At 35.4% G+C, this 19,023-nt stretch overlaps 1 protein-coding gene across 2 annotated transcripts in view; it reads left to right on the top strand.

The window, feature by feature from the left end:
- The first annotated feature begins 6,819 nt into the window (after positions 1-6,819).
- Positions 6,820-19,023, top strand: part of LOC110806813 (E3 ubiquitin-protein ligase RKP) — a 28,068-nt gene continuing 15,864 nt past the window's right edge. The window contains exons 1-5 of one of the 2 annotated variants that reach the window (XM_088206476.1): positions 6,820-9,108; positions 9,225-10,046; positions 10,650-10,810; positions 11,771-11,909; positions 12,577-12,660. In XM_088206476.1, the coding sequence (XP_088062602.1) occupies positions 7,609-9,108; positions 9,225-10,046; positions 10,650-10,810; positions 11,771-11,909; positions 12,577-12,660 (2,706 nt within the window). In that variant the 5' untranslated portion in view covers positions 6,820-7,608. The remainder of the gene's footprint in view (positions 9,109-9,224; positions 10,047-10,649; positions 10,811-11,770; positions 11,910-12,576; positions 12,661-19,023) is intronic. The other variant, XM_022031756.2, reaches the window with a different exon arrangement.

Here is a 19,023-nt window from a genome sequence, read left to right as displayed (position 1 = left end):
TAAACACAAAAATTGATCCTCAGTTAAATTTTGGGCCCAGTATTACACTATCGGTGTAGAGGTGGCTCATATTATGGTAGGGATGGAGGGAGATCAGACAACTCCCTTATCTTCTTCTTGGTCTGCTGGATAGAAATAAGTCTTTCAAGCATCTCAAAGAGTCAATCAACATCCTCCCGAAGTGATCCCTCTTGGGCTTCTTTATTTAGTGGATGTCTTCTTCTCCTTATGTTTCTGACTTATATTTCACAACAATAGTTTAAGATTCGAGTTGCATTAAATTTTTACTCTAACCCTATATGAAAATAATGGTTTCGAGGAATGCAATTCTGATACCAACTGTAAAAACCCAAACCCCCTACTGGGGATTTTTACCGTATGACTCAGAAAAAGTGAAATAAGCAACACTAAAATTTATAATTTAGCGGAAGCAATTAAAGTTTAGAGTTACATTCCTTGCACAGTTTACTTAAAATGTCTAATAGGGTTACGAGAATGCCCTTGAAAACTTAAATGGAAGGAAAAATAAAGAAAACAAATATGATCAACCTCTACTCGAAACTCAAGAAATAAGGAGGCAATGTTGTTCAAGATTCGGGTCTTGGTCATCCTGATCTGAAATGGTTAATAATAAAGGGTGAGTTACATTATCTCAATAAGAATACCAATGTCTTATTACTGATACAGAAAATTAAAGGTTTGTAGAAAAACATAAAATAATTAATGGAGCTTGTTTTTATAAAATTTGAACGCTAGTGCATTCATTATTCGTTTCACTAAAAATGTTAATATTTTTTTAACTCACCTGTAAGTTCTTAAATGTCATTTATTAAGGTAAATATTAAGATAACAATCTACAACGTGCATTCTAAGGACATATAACAATTAATCTTTCATTATTTCCCAAAACTAGATTCCTACCACATTCATCTTTATCATTTTACCTTGCCTACCAGTACCATTTGGGGTCCATAGAGATTCCCACTACACGTGGACACGAGCATTCATTCTATAATCAAATGATTGTTCATATATGCCATTTGGTAATGAGTGTCAAAACATATATCCGTCTCAATACCCCGTCTGGTACGAGTGTAATTAAAACAATTCTCAACCCTTTCTGGTATAGGACTTCTCAACCCCATTTGACTGAAAGTAACATCCATAATAGGGTTCACTCTATGAACCAAGTCCGTACACTCTTTTTCAACACACCCAGTAAGCCTTTTTTATCTAATACCATTAATTCATGCATATCTTTTCTTTTATTTACTGTTTAGCCTTAAGAGATACGTATATTTGTATCCCAACAACACATGAGTAATGAATTCACATTTTAGGGTAAGTATATGAAAGAAGCATGTATAATACCGATAGAAACATATTAAACACACAATTGAATGGCAAGACAACATATATAGAGAGACCTTACCACATTCGCTGTAGAATTTAAAATAAATATATTGAAGTAAGCAGCATAGTGAACAGAATAATATAATAAATAACTATGGAAATAATTATTGCAATTAAAACTCAAACAAGCATAAACTGACCGGTTACTTGCTTCATTGGCAACCTATACTTTAAATCAATTAGAGGACTACATATTAACTAAAAATTTCATTTATTTATCAATTTATCTTTAATTTAACTGTAACAAGAAAAAGGGGTGAGGGATTCTTACCCTAGGTCGGTGTCCAGAACACTACCTTTTTTACTATGATTCTTAGTTTTTAGATTTCTTGAGTTTTTCCCACTAAGATGAAAATGTATGTCACAATAGCATGAAAATACGCGAGAAACAGCCAAACCAGGCAAAAACTCTCACCAGGGAGGTTAGGTTTGGGTTCGACACGGCGGCACCGTAGAGCTCCACCGCCTGGTTCTTCTTCTTTGACACTTTTCTCCTTCGATTACGATAGAACTGGTACAGTGACAGTGGAATTTAGCCTAAAACATGGTTAAGAAGCATTTTACACAATAAAAGAGAAATTTCAACTTTACCAGCATTGATTTGGCCTTCAGCACGACGGTGCAACCAGCTACACTGCCTGATTTCTCGGGTTACGGCTTTCTCTTAGGTTTTTCTACATCAAAGATAGTTTTAAATGGTCTAGAACGGAAAAATTGGACGAATGGGGGGGAAAATCGCACTTACCAGCATCATTTTTGGCTTCCAGCACGGCGGTGGCGTTGCTCTCCCAATATTTGAGCTCCCTTCGACACCACTTGCTTCTTCTTCTCCAATCAACTTGGCATATAGGGTTTGGGGAGCCGACCACAAGAGGTTTAAATACCTCTCCTTCTTCAATCAGGGTCGTTCATGCGGGGACACGTGGAGCAGCGAAGGTCGTCTAGTCCAGCCTATTTAAGGCGTCCGAATTTCGCTTTCGTGTACGTCTCAGATCGTTCGATAAGCCAATTCTGCAAATTTAAGTCATTGATCATGCAATTGTTGAATCCATTACGTGGACGATCAGAGTCGTTCGTTCAAATTCGGGCGAGAATCGCGATTGGACCATTTGTGCTAGTAGGAATGGATGTGGGTCGTTTGATCGGTGTAGCACATGGATCACTCACTTGGCCTCTTGCGTGGAAACGCTTGCTGATGCAGCCGCCACATGACATGTCGTGGTTCGTCATGTTGCTAACATGGTCGTCCTACGTGACCCTTTTTTTTAATTTTTGAATTGATCCCGAGTTTCCCAGTTTTCTTTCAAGAATACCTTTTGTATTCACAATTTGGCACTGATTTCTGAAAATTATTTCAAAAATATCTAAAATACATATATTTTCAAAAATAATTAAAAATTAAACCCTACGCTTTTTATTATTAAATAAAATAAATAATAAATAAATAAATTTCATCATCCCAAACCAAGTTTTCAGGTTTGGGATGTTACAATACAAGTAAATGAGATAAGAAGAATGAGAATTTTAAAGTAAGAAGAAATAAGAAAGAAAGAAATTTAAGTAAAATGCTAATAAAATGCAAGCCCAAATAATAGAGTTGAGGAAGAAAGAAGGAAAGAGTAACATAAGATTTTAATACTTAGTTCATCATTTTTTCTATATAAAATAAAATTTTACATTTTTGAATGAGTGTAAGATTTGTGTGTTCTCATGTTTAGGGCGTAGATTACCTCTTATACTTACTAAGTATGTGAAAAATTTACCCAATTATATTATAATATTTTTCAAATAAAGAGGATTTGGAGCTAGAATCGAATCAATGAGAGGATGTAGTAATTTTTGAGGCAAAATTTAAATATTATGGAATGAACAGGTATTATTATATTTTGTTTTAACTCTATATGTTAGATCTCATATTATTATAAATATTATTAAAATATATTTAATGGTTGAATAGTTAATCTTTTTTGTGATGTATATTTGTTATTAATGACTAATTCCTTGAGTTAGTTAGTAGATGACGTCTATAACCCTCAATGGGGAACATGTCAGTCACAATGTATATGTTAAATATTCGTACTTGATTTATGTTGTTAATTAAAACAATATATATGACTATTAATTGATGTTACATGTTAAAAAAAAATCACTTTGGTTGTATATTGATATAATTGAAGAACCAGATTGATTAGAGATTCTTTTAGTAATGATAACAAAATTTTTAATTGATAACGTTATATTATTATATACAATTATAAAATAATATATGTAACTAAAATAAGAGATTATTGGATGTAATCTATGATTATAATAATGGATCTGTATATATAAAATAATTGTTGTACATTATATGTTATCATATGGATGAAGCTTGATTAAATTGATCTTATAAAGTTTAAGACATATTTTTGGTGATATCTCATGAAGTATATTTTTTATATGTATATGTCAAAAAGTCTAATTTTTGGTTTCATGATATAAAATTAAAAAGATTTATATAGTTAAGATAGTTATGATCTCCAAATTATATATAGAAATGTGTTCTTTTTGAAATCCAATTATTTTGAAAAAAGAGTTAGAGAGAAAAGTTAATCTAGTTTTCTATTGAGAAAATCTTCTACATATCAAGTTGGAAGATTGAAACGACAATCATTATATTTTGTATGGATTTAGGTATGTTTATGCTATAATATTTTTTTTATGATTGACAACAAAGATCTTAGGTTAGTGATGGTTTTTATATGTAAAGCTTTATCTTTAAAGTGAATCTAATAATTCTTCCAATTTACATTAAATAACTAAGAATATTCAACAGTTTGGACCTGCAATGAACCAAAACTGAAAATAAGAAGGATTTGGATTAAAGATTGAACCGTTCTCTTTTGAATTAAATCTATAATAAAATAGATTATTCTCTATTTTTTAAATATTTTTATTTTAAATTTAATATTTAAAAATATATGTATTTATACATATATAAATACATATTAAACTTAAGTTTATATATATATATTATATTTTTCAATTAATTATATATATATATTAAATCCATTAAAATAGTCTAAACAAAAGAGAACCAACCTCCTCTTCCTACTCTTTTGATTGAAGATCGGCCTGCATTTGGGAATCATTTTGTTTTAGAAAGCATCTCTATAAACAATTTACAATTTTGTTTATATATAGAAAGCATCTCTAAAAGCATCTCTTCCTACTCTTTTGATTAAAAAAAAAAGCTTGTCTGATTTAAAATTTTATTCCATCAAAACATTTTCAAATTTCTTTAGAGTTAATTTATGAAAGAATAAATAGTCAATTTTTATTTTCCAATTTTCCATTTATATTTTCTTTATTATTAGTAAATGTTTTTTAAATGGTCTAAGACTCCAATTAAAATTAACGAGATCTTTATATTTCACTTAAATGATCAAATTTTGGTTTTTGCATATTAGTTTTCTTGAAATGTTGCATTATGCTTACTATGCTTCAAAATTTCATTGCATAATATATAAACTAAATCTTATATCAACTATATATTAAGCCTTTGTTACTTTCAAAATCAATGTTTAGGTTCCATAGTTTGTATGTTTTTATTTGATATATAATAATTATCTTTTATTTCTTTCTTTTTATTGTGAAATTAAATATTATTTTTTAGTAAATTCATTTCTTTTTTTATATTCATGTTGATTTTATATAGACTGAAATTTTTCTGTATTGCATGCTAATAACCATAAGAGATTATAGAATCGAAGGGTCTAAATATGACAATAAGATGTTTTTTATCATTCTTAATTAAAAAATGTTTCTTATTATTGATCAAATTTAAAAGATAATTGGTTAAAATATCTAATTTTACCAAGTTCTTTTTTTTGTCTTAAGCCCTTTAACTTTAGAAAATGTTCAAATCACTCTCTTACTGTTACTGTCTCGATCACATCGATACAAGTCTGCACATGCCATTAGTGGCATGTATAATTTAATCAATATGGCACCACATGCATGAAATTTAGTGTTTATAAGAATCCATTAAAAACAAGCTCTTTCTTCATATGTGCCCTAAAACACATGAGAAACAACCCCAATCCCCTATGCACATTAGCTCCCTGATACTCCATCATCTTTTTAGTTCCTCCACTACTAACTTCATCAACTAAATGTTCAAGGAAGTAGAATCGCTAATTAACAAGAAAATAGAACTTCTGCTGACACAATCTTTTAGCTACAGTAGTGGCATAAACTAAACGAATGTCAATAACTTTTGGAAGACCATTCACATGATTTGTTCACTAAAAAAACTATAACATACTTGATAATTATATGAATATAACGATAAAATTAGGCAAAATATCCTTATTAATGGAACTGTGGGAGCCAAAAGAACAATAATGTTACTCTTATAGAGATCAATTATTATTATTATCATCAAGGTCATTATGATTATTATTGTCGTGAGTTGATAAAAAATGCAAAAGAGAAGATACATGCAGTAATTATAAAATCCAAAGTGATGGCTCTTTGTGATTGTGAGAATTAAGATATTAAAGTTGATAAAAGAGCATATACTTTAATTGCTAAAAAGCTATACAAATAGTGTTGTTCAAAAGAGAGTGGATATATAATTTTACAGCTTGCTAGCATTGAGATTGATCCAAATAAGAAAAATTCACTTTATATTAATTTTTATTCTTTAATTTTTGTTGGATTTGATACTTATATTTTAATAATTTATTTTATTATTTTTTGAATATTGAAGACACAACAAAGGTAAAAATGCATAACGAAATTGTATTAAATCAGTTAAAGAAATTAAAAATAAGGGGTGATTAGAAGTTGATTTTAAAAAAAGATGGTGATGAAGTGTGACACTAACAAAATAAATAGTGATGATAATTCTATATCCTCAAACTACGCTCACAAGTGACCACTTAAGCAACCGGTTGCAACACGAGGTTGATGGGGTGGTGGAGGAATGAGAAAGATGATGGAATATCAAGGAATTCATTTATAAAAGGAGATTGATGCGTATTCTTAGACGTGTCTTTAGAGTATAAATAAAAAAAAAAACTTATTTTAAATCTATTTAACATCACGTGTCATGCATGTGAATTAAAATTATACAAGTTATTGATAATTAAACTCGTAACTTTATAATTAAATAGTAACAACCAAAAAATAATTTGATTATTTTGAAAAATTAAGAATTAATTTAAATTAAAAAAATTTGAGAGTTCTATTTAAATATTTTTTTAAAGTTGAGTGGTAAAACTAGATATTATAGTGAAAGTCAACCCATCCAACAAACGATGGTGCAATTCAAAAGGTCGGTTGTTCCCTGTACACATATGGGGCGCAAGATAGCATGATCCGCCACGTCATTATACTGCGAAAGCCCAACGAAACGGACACGTGTCGGTCGGAACCACACACGCCGCCCGATCTAGTGGCTCCAAGCTCGAGTTCCTTCGATCGCAGCCCATGGTCCGTACCTAATTTGGCGCGATTCGTTCCGGTTCCCCACTCCCAAAACTCTGGGGCAAAATGTTCTTTTGAGTCCACTCTCTCTCGCTCTCTCTCTCTCTCTGTGCGTAAAAAGAGCTTTTCGTTTTTTCTCTCTCTAAGTGGCATATGAGAACCCTAGCATGAGACAGCCGCCTTCGCTATTTCAAGTATGTCCGCCATAAAAAACAATCAATGTAAGTCTCTCGAGTTGTTAGCTGTTCGTGAAGTTTTATGATAATTTCGTCTCATTAAGGTCAGCCTTTTATCGCCAATCGCTGTGTTGTAAATAATATAGGTAGAAGAATTGGTGATAAAGAGCGGGAAGTTGGATTTCTTCTGTATTTTGCTAGTGCTTTTCCTGAATTTGGAGGATTGAGGAAGCCTAGTTTATGAAATCGTGTCCAGCTTAATCGAGTGGTGTCATGCTTTTTTATTTGTGTATATAGAAGCTAAGTTTTACTGTTTCTACGTTCTTTTCTATGATTTGCGGCAGCAGAAAGGACGTCGCGTGGATTTGTTTTGCACCTTAGTTGGAAATGCGAAATTTCTTGAACTTTCTGGGCGAGGAGTGGGGTAGATTATTAACGTGTTGAGATATTGGAGGAGCATATTTGACGTTGGACTTTTGGTTGTTGAATAACTCTTGGAAGTGGTTGTGTATATCCCTGAAATTGTTTGTCTTTTTCTTTTTGGCCGATGGCAGAAGATGGCCTTCGGATTGGTGGGCTTTCTTCTGGTTTGGCTGTGATATTGAACGGTGAGGATGGAAAGGAGAATTTGCCGAAAAACCGTCTTGTTTCCTTATGTGATGAGTTTGGGCACCGTTCTGTTGAGCGGACTGTTGAATACATATTTGGTCTTCACGATAAATCCATTGGTCCTTTGGCTTGTCCTATTGACATCAATTTAATCCAATCCATTATAAAGAACCAGTTCTCTGATCTTTATTCAAAAGCAGATGCATTATTTACTAGCAGAGATGGAATCTCCATCATGGATAATGGCTGTGGACGCCATGTTGTTGGCCTTGAAGAAGATAGCATATGTGGTGATATTAGAATGACTAAGATCCCCCTACTTGTAGAAAGTTCAGCTCTGTTCAGCAGTGCTAGGGCTAATGCTTGTATCTGGAAGGGAAAATGGATGTATGAAGTTTCTTTGGAAACTTCAGGCATACAACAGCTTGGATGGGCAACTCTAACTTGCCCTTTCACTGACCACAAGGGAGTAGGAGATGCTGACGATTCATATGCATTTGATGGAAGAAGGGTTAGCAAATGGAATAAGGAATCTGAGCCATATGGTCAGTCCTGGGTAGTTGGTGATGTTATTGGATGTTGCATAGATTTGGACTCTGATGAAATTTCATTCTACAGGAATGGGGTCTCACTTGGAGTTGCATTTTCAGGCATTCGGAAAATGGGACCTGGATTTGGATATTATCCTGCTATTTCTCTTTCCCAAGGTGAGCGCTGTATATTGAATTTTGGTTGTCGGCCTTTCAAATACCAGGTAGAAGGCTACCTTCCTCTTCAAGCGCCTCCATCTATAAACAGTTATGCTGCAAAACTGCTGCAGTGCTTTTCAAGGTTGCTTGATATGCACTCTGTAGAACGGGCTGAGCGATCTTTGGTCGACAAATTCAGGAGATTAAAGAGATTTGGGTCATTTGAAGAACTCTTTCACCCAGTTTCTCGTGCAATATGCAAGGAATTTTTCTCTTTACTTGAAGGAGATCCTGCTAGCATAGTGTATATAGGATGGGGTGCACTTCTAGAATTCATGATGGGGGTCTTTGGGATGCATGCACCGCATGATTGTTCCAGTTTGGATAAAGTTCTTGATATCTTCCAGGAATTTCAGGGTTCATACCTTATACTTGAGCATGTTATAAATGCTCTTTCATGTTGTTGCAAAACAGCCTCGTTTGTTCTAACTGAATGCCCATATTCTGGATCGTATCCGTATCTTGCATTGGCATGTCATATATTAAGACGCGAGGAAGTGATGGCGCAGTGGTGGAGATCTTCCAATTTTGAAATTTTGTTTGAAGGTTTTCTATCACGTAAGAGTCCAAATGGGCAGGATCTTCAGTGCTTGATGCCTGCTGTTTGGTGGCCTGGATCCTGTGAGGACATGTCCTCTGAAAGTAGCATGATGTTGGCAACATTGGCTTTATCTGAAGCTATAAACAAGGTATATTCAAGTCATTTGGATCTCATACTTTTTTCTGTTTTTTTAATTCAGTTTACTATTCATCTGAGTTTCTGTATCAAGACCAACGGATTTGTTGTACTTTTCTTCGTCTGCAGATTGAGGAAAAGCAGAGGGACCTGTGTCTCTTAGTCATACAGTTCATTCCACCTATATCACCTCCTCAGCCTCCTGGATCAGTGTTTAGGAAATTTGTAAAGAATCTTTTATTGAAGAACAGGGGAGCAGATCGAAATGTGCCACCTCCTGGAGTTTCAAGTAATTCTGTTCTTGTTTCACTTTTTACAGTCATACTCCATTTTTTATCTGAAGGGTTTGCCATGGGGGATATATGCGGCTGGTTGAAAAATTGTACCAGTCATCATGATGTTGGATTTCTTCATAGAGGCGGTCAACAGCAATTCTCTGTAGGTTTGTTCCTTAGAAGTGAATCTTATCCTGAAGATATCAGCAGGCTTGGGGGATCATTTAGTCATTTGTCCAAATCTCATCCAGTAGATGATCAGGAAGCAGAAGTGATCCGGTGGGAGGAAGGTTGTATGGATGATAAAGAAAATAGAGTAACTCATTCAACTAACCAGAAACCGTGTTGTTGTTCAGTTTATGATGTTGACTTTGGAAGAACCTTAAAGGATCCGGGTAAAAATGTATCAAAAGTTTCTCGTGGCCATTGCAGCTCTATTCCTGAGAGGTCTGCTCATGTTGCTGCAGAATGCAGCACCGGAAGTTTGAATGAAGAGATAGCTGATAAACCTAGCTCCAGTGATCAATCTGAATCTGAGTTTGGCTACTGTCCAGTTTGGAATACAAGGACTGAACCACGTGAGTGTAATTTTACTTCTGCTACTTTGAGTGAAGACGAACTTCTAGATGGGCTGCTGCTGTTGTACCACATAGGTCTTGCACCAAACTTTAAGCAGGTGAGGGGATTAGGGGGCAGAAGTTTTTCCATATCCTGATGAAACTACTGATTTTGCCGATCATTTTCTTTTTAAGTACAAGTAGAAGTTTGAAATGGGACTTATACTGGTTACTTGAGAGATTAGTCTAGTTTCTTTTGCTAGTGATATTAACTACTAATGGTTTCATTAACTCATACAATCGATTTGGAACTGCAATTTTTTTTTTCGGTTTGCAATCCTCCTTAGTGCAAGCTAGTTTTACTGAGCATGGGATGTATCTTGGCCTTGGGATATGTTTTGATTTTGTTTTCTAGATTTCAAAATATTAACACTTCATATTATCCATATGACTGAAAGTCTGCCAGACTTGCTTGTAGTCTAATTGAATGGGAAAGATCTGATGAAAAGGTGATAAATAAATTCTACCTTTCATTCTATCAATTCTACCATGTACATTAATAATAATTTTAGAGGTACTGGATGGAGAATTTTACAAATTTAAGGAATATAACCGAAGGGTTTGGAGTACTGAAAAGAAAATTTTAGTTCAAGGATTTTTGTGTGGGCTGCACTTTTGGAACTGGTGCAACAGCTGATGGGAGATCTTTCTTTCTATTGTAGGCATCATATTATATGTCTCATCAGTTGCAGTCAATCTCTCTCTTGGAAGAAACTGATAAACAAATAAGAGACCAAATTTGCAGCGAGCAATTAAAACAATTGAAGGAAGCTCGTAGTAATTATCGCGATGAAGTAATGGATTATGTCAGACATTCTGCATGGTAAGATGATTAGCTAAAATGTGCTCTCTTAAGAAGATATGGTTTTGATGACATTTGAGTATTTCTGGACCATATTATCTACATTATCCTTGTCTAATGGATTTAGTTCAATGTACTTAAGCCAGAGAAAAAGCAATGTAATCCTGAAGTCGATTACGAGCGGGTTACTTGTGGAATAGTTATACTCGTTATCTTCCTGTCTTTTAGTTTCCTGTTTCTTGAGTGTGTGCTTTGACTTCCATCCTGGTAAAATGGCTTTTTTTTGTTGTTGCGAAGGGTGGGAATCCCTGGGCCATCTTCTCTCTTTGTGCCCCAAGACTAGAAGGCTTTGGGATTCAGCCCTTGCTCTCCTTAACCCTTCTTGGCTGATGTGTGGCTTGATCAAGGTGAGCTGTGGATGTTGGATGGTATCATAGTTTCTAAAACGAAAAAAAGAAAAAGGATCCTCTCTCTTATTCCATTGTCCATTTTTTGGCTTTCTTGAAGGAGAGTAATGGGAGAGGTTTTGAGAATTCTTGCTCCTCTTTCTCTGCCATAAGGGTTCAGTGTTGAGGACTCTCTGTATTTGCGGAAGGTCTCCTGATGGAGGCTGATAATTGTTGACCCTTTTGATACATTGTTTTTGATGAACTTGTAAATCCTGTAGTTTGGGTGGCACTTCCTTGGTGCCATGATGATCTTTCCTATAATTTGATATTTAGTTTGGGTGGTACCCCTTTGGTGCACATAATAATGTTTTTTTCCACAAGTAGTAATGTTTTAATTGGAGCAGCAAGAGTTCTATAATTGGCAACTTAAGAGCTTGTTTTTTGATTATGTAATTCATCATGGCTATTTTGGGAAGGTTGCAAAACGGATTTTGCTGGAAAAGAAATAGCAGTACCTGTAATTAGGAAAATGATTTTGTTGTATGCTTGTGTTTGGTTCAACTTCTGTTGCTCAAATTATATGGATTTACAGGTATCGCATCTCGCTATCTTCAAGATGGAAACAAAGAGGAATGTATGCAATGTGCATGTGGACTGTCCAGTTGCTTCTTGTCCTCAGCAAAGTTGATTCGGTGTTCATCTATATTCCTGAATTCTACCTCGAAGCTCTGGTAAGTGTAAATCTTCAACAATATAACATCATTCTATGTCAAACATTGTGCACGAATTTTGTCTACTCTATATTGTAAGAAGAGAGTGCATGTTCTTTTAGTGCACGTGCTGTCATAACTGCAGCTATCAAATATAAATATAATCTGCTTAGGTTGCATGAACTTTTGTAGCCTATTCATAGTTCAATAGAACTTTGAAAATTCCTATGGGATACCTTACAATTGCTTAGTGAAACTGCAGTTTGAGATTCAAACAGAGTAAGGAATCTTGTTTTATTTTGTTTTCTTGTGGAATATTCTGTACTAATATATGCTAAGGGCATTTTTTTGCAAAGCATGTCATCTGTTAAGTCGTATGTCTTGTACTAAAAGATTTGTATATACTAGATTGTGCAGAAAATTTGTCTATAAAGTTATATAGTTGCTGTTCAAATTTTCTAGACATAATTTTTATCTATCGACTTATCTTTATGTTTATTATTCTATCTCTTTTATAAAGAAGCTATTAATGAGTTACTTCAGGGTTTAAGATCTGGTTCTGTACAGAAATTTAACTGAAGTCTGTATGAAATTGCCTTGATTCTAATTCTTACTTCAAGTACTCGAGATTAAGTGTGTTTCCATGGCAATTTCTTCAATTCCTGACATGTTACTATTGCCTTTTCAGGTTGACTGCTTTCATGTTCTGCGTAAAAGTGATCCGCCATTTGTCCCCTCTGCAATATTTGTCAAGCAAGGGCTTTCTTCATTTGTATGTCTTAGCTGTTAATTATACTTTTTGTTTCTCTATTTCCTGTTTCTATTGCGAATGAGTTTATGTATATGTCTTTAAAAAAAATTAATAAGAGGCGATCAATAGGTTTATGCAATCTTTACTTTCTTACCATGCTAAAATAATTGAGTTAAATTAACTGGTTTCAATGATATTAGTTACCAGACATTTTTATTAATAGACCTTATAAAATCACAATTTTTATGAAAATACAGTTTAGATTGGAATTTCAGTCATCAGATGGAGATGTCCATGTTTCTCATGATAGCTCCAGATTTCTCTGGTGTCCGAGAGAAAAAAAAAAGAAATATATTATTATAGAAAGTTGCACCAAGGGGGTGGCACACTGGGACTGGTGTATAATAAAATTAGAGAAAATTCAGTGATATTTCCAGACCTTCTCATTCAAGAACTTGATGACCCTTAATGAGAATAGATAAGGTCTGAAGCCAACTGTCCATAAATCTGGCCATACTAGATTTGGGATACTATCATTTTGATCCCGTAGGATGGAATCTGATGTATGACAAAGAGAGCTTGAAGAGAAAACTTAGAAAAATTTTATTAAGAACAAAACATGGAGATCTCGAATCTCAATAATCAAAACAATATCTCAATATTTGATTAATAAAATCATAAATAATTGACCTAATGACTTAGTTAAGATACCTTATTTATAGGCACTAAACTGCAACAAAAAGAGCACTTAGAGTATTGGTACACACTGTGTAAGTCTTGATCTTGTTAACATATCTAATATATCCTCAAGGTGGAGAATTAGAAATCAATATTTTTAATAGTGATCTTATTAATCAATTGTCTATGCACATCCTCCATGTTGCATCCTTTTTAGGGGTTAGAAGGGCGGGAACAACACAACAACTAAGACTGTGTTGAACAAATTCCTTTTCCAAGAGTTCTTCCACTTGTCTGTTTAACTTAGCACGCTGTTTTGGTTTCATCCTAAACTGTTGAAGATTAGGAAGCTGGGATCCAGCAACAAGATCAAGGACATGTTGGATGTCTCTCATGAGAGGTTTCATCAGGTTGTGCATCAGGAATGAGATTAGAAAACTTTTCTAATAACTGTGTAATTTGAGGGGGCTCACCTATGCTAGCCACATTACCCTTTGAGGAAGCATGGCGGGCACCACAATAATCCAACATTGACTATTTGGTGGCATTGACTATTCGCTATTTCTTTCGCAAACTCGTTTTAATTAAAAGATACTAACTTCTTAGTAGAAATGGGTTGGGACTTTGTATTAACCTCTTTACTTGTGTCTATAGGTTTGGTTGGTTTGAGGATAATGTTTTTACTTTTGTATTTGAAGGGATGGGTGGTGTCCCTGTCACAATGGGTCATATTTTAATTGTATAACCATGGTCTTCCTAACAACACATGGGCCACGTCCATGGTTAAGACACTGCAATAAATCTCATCTAAGTAATCACCCATTTGAATTTGAATGTAAACATCTTTGGGTAATAGGTAAGGTTGTCTAACTACCCTAAGAGGGTGAGGGTCCGATTCTATTTTGAGTTTAAATCTTAATATGGCAATCTTAGATATTACATTCATGGTACTATCACCATCAATAACTTGTTTGGACGATTGGTCCACACTTTATGAAAGTAATGAAAATACTAGTCTGCTTCCACTTATCATTGTCTTCAAGATCATTATTTTCTTCATCACTTGGGTATGGGATCAACTATTTGGTCCTCGTATTCAGGTGGGACATGCCATTCTTTAGGTAGGGGTACGGTGATCAATCGGACGAGACGAAGATTTTAAATTTGAGATGTATCCTTCTATGTTTCAAGCTGTTTCGGGGCTCAACATCAATTTGGAAAAATCTGAATTGGTCAGTATTGGTGATAGGGGCATGGGAACACATCTGCAGTTTTGTTGGGGTGTAGAACGGCTGATCTTCCCTTGAAATACCTGGGTGTTCCGTTGGGCTCGAAATACAAAGATGCTGGAATTTGGGATCCAGAAATCTGAATTGGTCAGTATTGGTGATAGGGGCATGGGAATGCATATGCGGTTTTGTTGGGGTGTAGAACGACTGATCTTCCCTTGAAATACTTGGATGTTCCGTTGGGCTCGAAATACAAAGATACTAAGATTTGGGATCCAATGATTGATCTTTTCGTGAGGAGGCTAGCCAAATGGAAGAGAAATTTGTTGTCTAAGGAGGGAAGGTTAACACTCGTGAAAAGCACCTTATCAAATATTACTTATTGGTTCTCACAATTACGGTAAAGATTGCAAAAAATTTGGAAAGTATTTAATGCAACTTTTGGTGGGGGGACAATGTGGATAGAAAGAGATACCATTTGTTCAGTTGGAAGGAAGTGAAAAGCCGAAGAGGCAAGGGGGTTTGGGGATTAGATTTTTGGTGGAGATGAATAGGGTCTTGCACGAAAAGTGGCTTTGGAGATACCTGACAGGGGAAGACAGATTGTGGAAAAGGTTGGTTGAGGTGTGATGGGGTCTTGGAGTGGTAGTGGCTGTTGGGTATTTAGGGTGGTTGATATGGTTGTGGGTTGAGGAGTAGCATATGTGGGGTTTGTAGTAAATTGGCTGAATGCATCAATGGAAGCTTGGAAGGGGGGGATGGGACCCACTTATGGTTGGATGCATGGGTTGATGAGGGATGTCTTAAAGATCGATTTTCGAGGAGTTTGTTGTTGCACAAGAGAAGGGGATTGTTGTGGAGGAGGCTTATGGTGGTGTGGGGAGTGGAGGGGGGATGCAATGTGAATGTAATGAGGAATTTTAATGATTGGGAGGTGGTGGAGTATAAGTCCTGCTATGATTATATTATGGATGTTGGCGACTCTAGACAAGGGAACTTTCCTGCTAAACAGATTTGGAGGAATGAAGATTCACGTAAGATTGCCTTCTTTGCTTGGGAAGCTAGTAGGAATTGCATTTTGACTATTGACAACTTCATGAAGATAGGTAGAGTGATGGTGAATGGCTGCTATATGTGCAAACAGGAGGCTGAATCGTGCAATTATCTGTTGTTATGGTGTCTGACTGTTTACAACAATCGGACTATGATGTATGGTCTTCTTGGTGTTTGCTGGGTTGTGGTGGAGTGAGGGAGGAAATTTGGGGTTTGGGATGGCATTTATATAAATAAATTTGAGTATATTTTGGGTTATATGGAAGGAAAGAAATAGGAGGACTTTTGATAGGGTGGATAGTGATATTAGAAAATTAGAGATAGGTGGCTGCATTTATTTGGGTCTCTTTTACTTGCGCACGATTTGTATAGAGTGGAATAATTTGGGTATGTGATTGATTGCTGTACTGAATTGTAAATTTTTTTTGGACATGGGTGGCACCGTCTTGGTGCTTTATTAATATATTTATACTTTTTATTTCAAAAAAAAAAGGTAGAGGTATGCTGATGATAATTTTGACATTGGAGAAACGATGTAACGACTCCGGAATTCTAAAGGAAATAAATCATAAATTAATTACGGAAGCAAAATAATTAGTTAGGGTTTACATTCTTTACACAATAATTTAAAGTACCAAATAATGTTACGAGAATTACCATTTTTAAAGAAAATACAAAAATTAAGAAAATAAACGGAAAATAAATAAAACTGATATCTTACTCGCAACTCTCTTGTGGATCGAGTTCTGGATCCTGGTTCTCTTGATATGAAATTGTTAAATAAGGAATGAGGTACACTATATTAGTAAGAATATCACGCTACTTACCGACACAAAAATGAAGATTGGTAGAAAAATAAAAAACAATTAATGGAACTCTTAATTAAATAAATTCATTTATCATAAACAAAATCTTTTACCATTTACTTACTGTAGTGAAATTTACAAAACCACTTATAGAGATAATAACATAACACAGATCATGATTTCATATGTAATCGATTTGAACAACTATTTTATTCTTTTATCAGTCTACTGGTATTCATAGGGGTTTATAGGGATGTCCCCATAATGTGTGAACTCTTTCCTTTAACTTTTTAAATTAACGGGCTGTCCTCATACCCCGTCCGCTATGAGTGCCAAATTATTAAACCTCAATACCCCGTCTGGTATGAGGGTGAAACAGGCCGTTCCCATACCCAGTTCAGTATGAGCGTCAAATTATCAAATCTCGATATCTCGTCTAGTATGAGACAACATTCACGATAGGGTTCCCTATGTCCCGGTCCGTCCACCATTTCACAATCATGCAATTTTTCGTTTTTGTTTAATCTCAATTTTTTCCAATTCAACCGTAAATACATAAAACAACCAATGCATGCATTCAAAATTATGAAATCAATCAATCAGATACTATCATGCATTCAAATTATAAAAACAATCAACAGAAACAACAGTAGATAATATCTGGTTCTGGCTCCATTAATAATCCGTAATTAATTATGAATATTGTTTAAATTATACAAAATACCGTATTATTATTAATTTGATTTTAATTCCATAACAGAGAATAGGGTGATAGATTCTTACTCAATTCAATGCCCAAAAAGCGAAACTTGTTAACTGCGCCTACTGGCGGTCTCTGGATTCACTGAATTTTTTTCGGGAATTAAAACGCGCTATAAGTACCTACAAATATCCCAAAAAACCCAAAAACAATGTCAGGACCGCTTTTTGGCCAAATTCGGAATTCTGGCACGGCGGTGGTACACCTCGGGTTGGCTATTCTCAGCTGTTTTCGGCCGAATTCGTCCTGTTTTGCATCAATCTCTGCGAAAAAACCTATTAAGGGGGCTTGATTGGCCCAAAAAAAATGAAAAATCGAAATTCACTGGCGACGGGGCTCCCTGGTGCGGCTGGCTCACTTTTGCGGTTGAGTGTTTTGTTTCGGTCAACTTGTAGAGAAGGAAACGGTGATTACAACAGTAGAAAAAATTCACAGAACGGGAATCGAAAAAGGCCTCATTGGAGGTAGTTTTTGAAATTTTCTGCGATAGCGCCCTGGGCTTTGCCTGCGGTTTCTGGCCAATTTGTCGGTCGTTTGGCTCCGATTTGGTCATGGGGGTGCTTAAAATTGAATTCCGAGTAAATGAAAATTTTTTTACCTCTTTTTGGCAGTCAGAACTGGCTCTAACGCGGTGGCGGGTGGCGGCGACTCTCCTTCCCGGCGGCTGGATCTTCTTCTCCGGTGAGGGTGTCTAGCGGCTAGGGTTAGGGTTTGGTGTGAAGAAGATTATTTATATCTGTCTCTTTTTAATCTGAGCTGTTTATCGCATTTGATCTGGACCGTCCGATCGCGATTAAATAGGAAGTAGATTTGAACTGTTGATCACGTTTAAATTTGACCGTCCGATCGTGTCTGGGGAGTGTACGCATCTGGGTTGTCCGTGTGCGTGGTAGCGGATCTGGGTCATCCGATCGCGGGCACGTGGATCGCCTGCATGGCCTCCTACCTGGCACCACATCAGCGTTCGTTGCAACGCGGCGCGTTTTGCTTTGTCGGAGTTGTTGACCGAGCATCCTATGTAGCACAACTTTTATAGCACAACTTTTCTAAATTGTATTTTGATTTCCAGTTTCTGATTTTTCTTTCAAAAATGCCCCAATAATATAAATTTTCATTCATTTTTTTCAAAATTATTTTCAATTTCATATTCCTTCAAATTTTCTTCATTTTTACACTAAATTAAAATAAAAAATTTTAAAAATTACATTTACAAATTAATTTGGGTAATTCAACGCTCCCCCCTTAAAAGAAATTTGGTCCCTCAAATTTGTCTCTCTCACTCTCAATCAAACAGTTGGAGATATTGGATTTTGAAGTCTGATTCTAATTCCCATGTTGCCTCTCTCGGTGTGCGATTCTGCCATTGGAACTTAACAAAGGGAATTTTTCAGTTACGGAGTAATCTACTCTTTCGGTCCACAATACCGACTGGTACTTCCTCGTAGGACAAATGCTTATGGAATGAAAGAGGCTTGTGAGCCAAGACGTGAAAGGGTGCGGGTTGTACTTGCATAGCATGGATACATGAAACACATTGTGGACTCTGGAAAATTCTGGAGGCAGTGCCAGTCTATAGGCGGCGGTACCAATTCTGTCTAAAATTTCAAATGGCCCAATAAATCGGGAATTTAGTTTCTCCCTCTTGCCAAACTATTGAATCCTTTGAAAGGAGTGACTTTAAGGAACACTCGATCACCTTTCTCAAATTTCAAATCCCTCATTCGGGTGTTTGCATAATTCTTCTATCTGCTCTGAGTCATCTCAATGTTCTTTCTGATCTTTTAACTATTTTGGCAGTAGTCTCCTCTACGAGAGCTGAGCCAAATAGTTCTCTTTCACCCACTTCTTCCCAACATAT

This window comes from Carica papaya, chromosome 6 (assembly GCF_054855325.1).
Source record: "Carica papaya isolate Zhongbai chromosome 6, ASM5485532v1, whole genome shotgun sequence".
Lineage (NCBI taxonomy): Eukaryota > Viridiplantae > Streptophyta > Magnoliopsida > Brassicales > Caricaceae > Carica > Carica papaya.
This window is presented reverse-complemented; position numbering and strand designations above follow the sequence as displayed.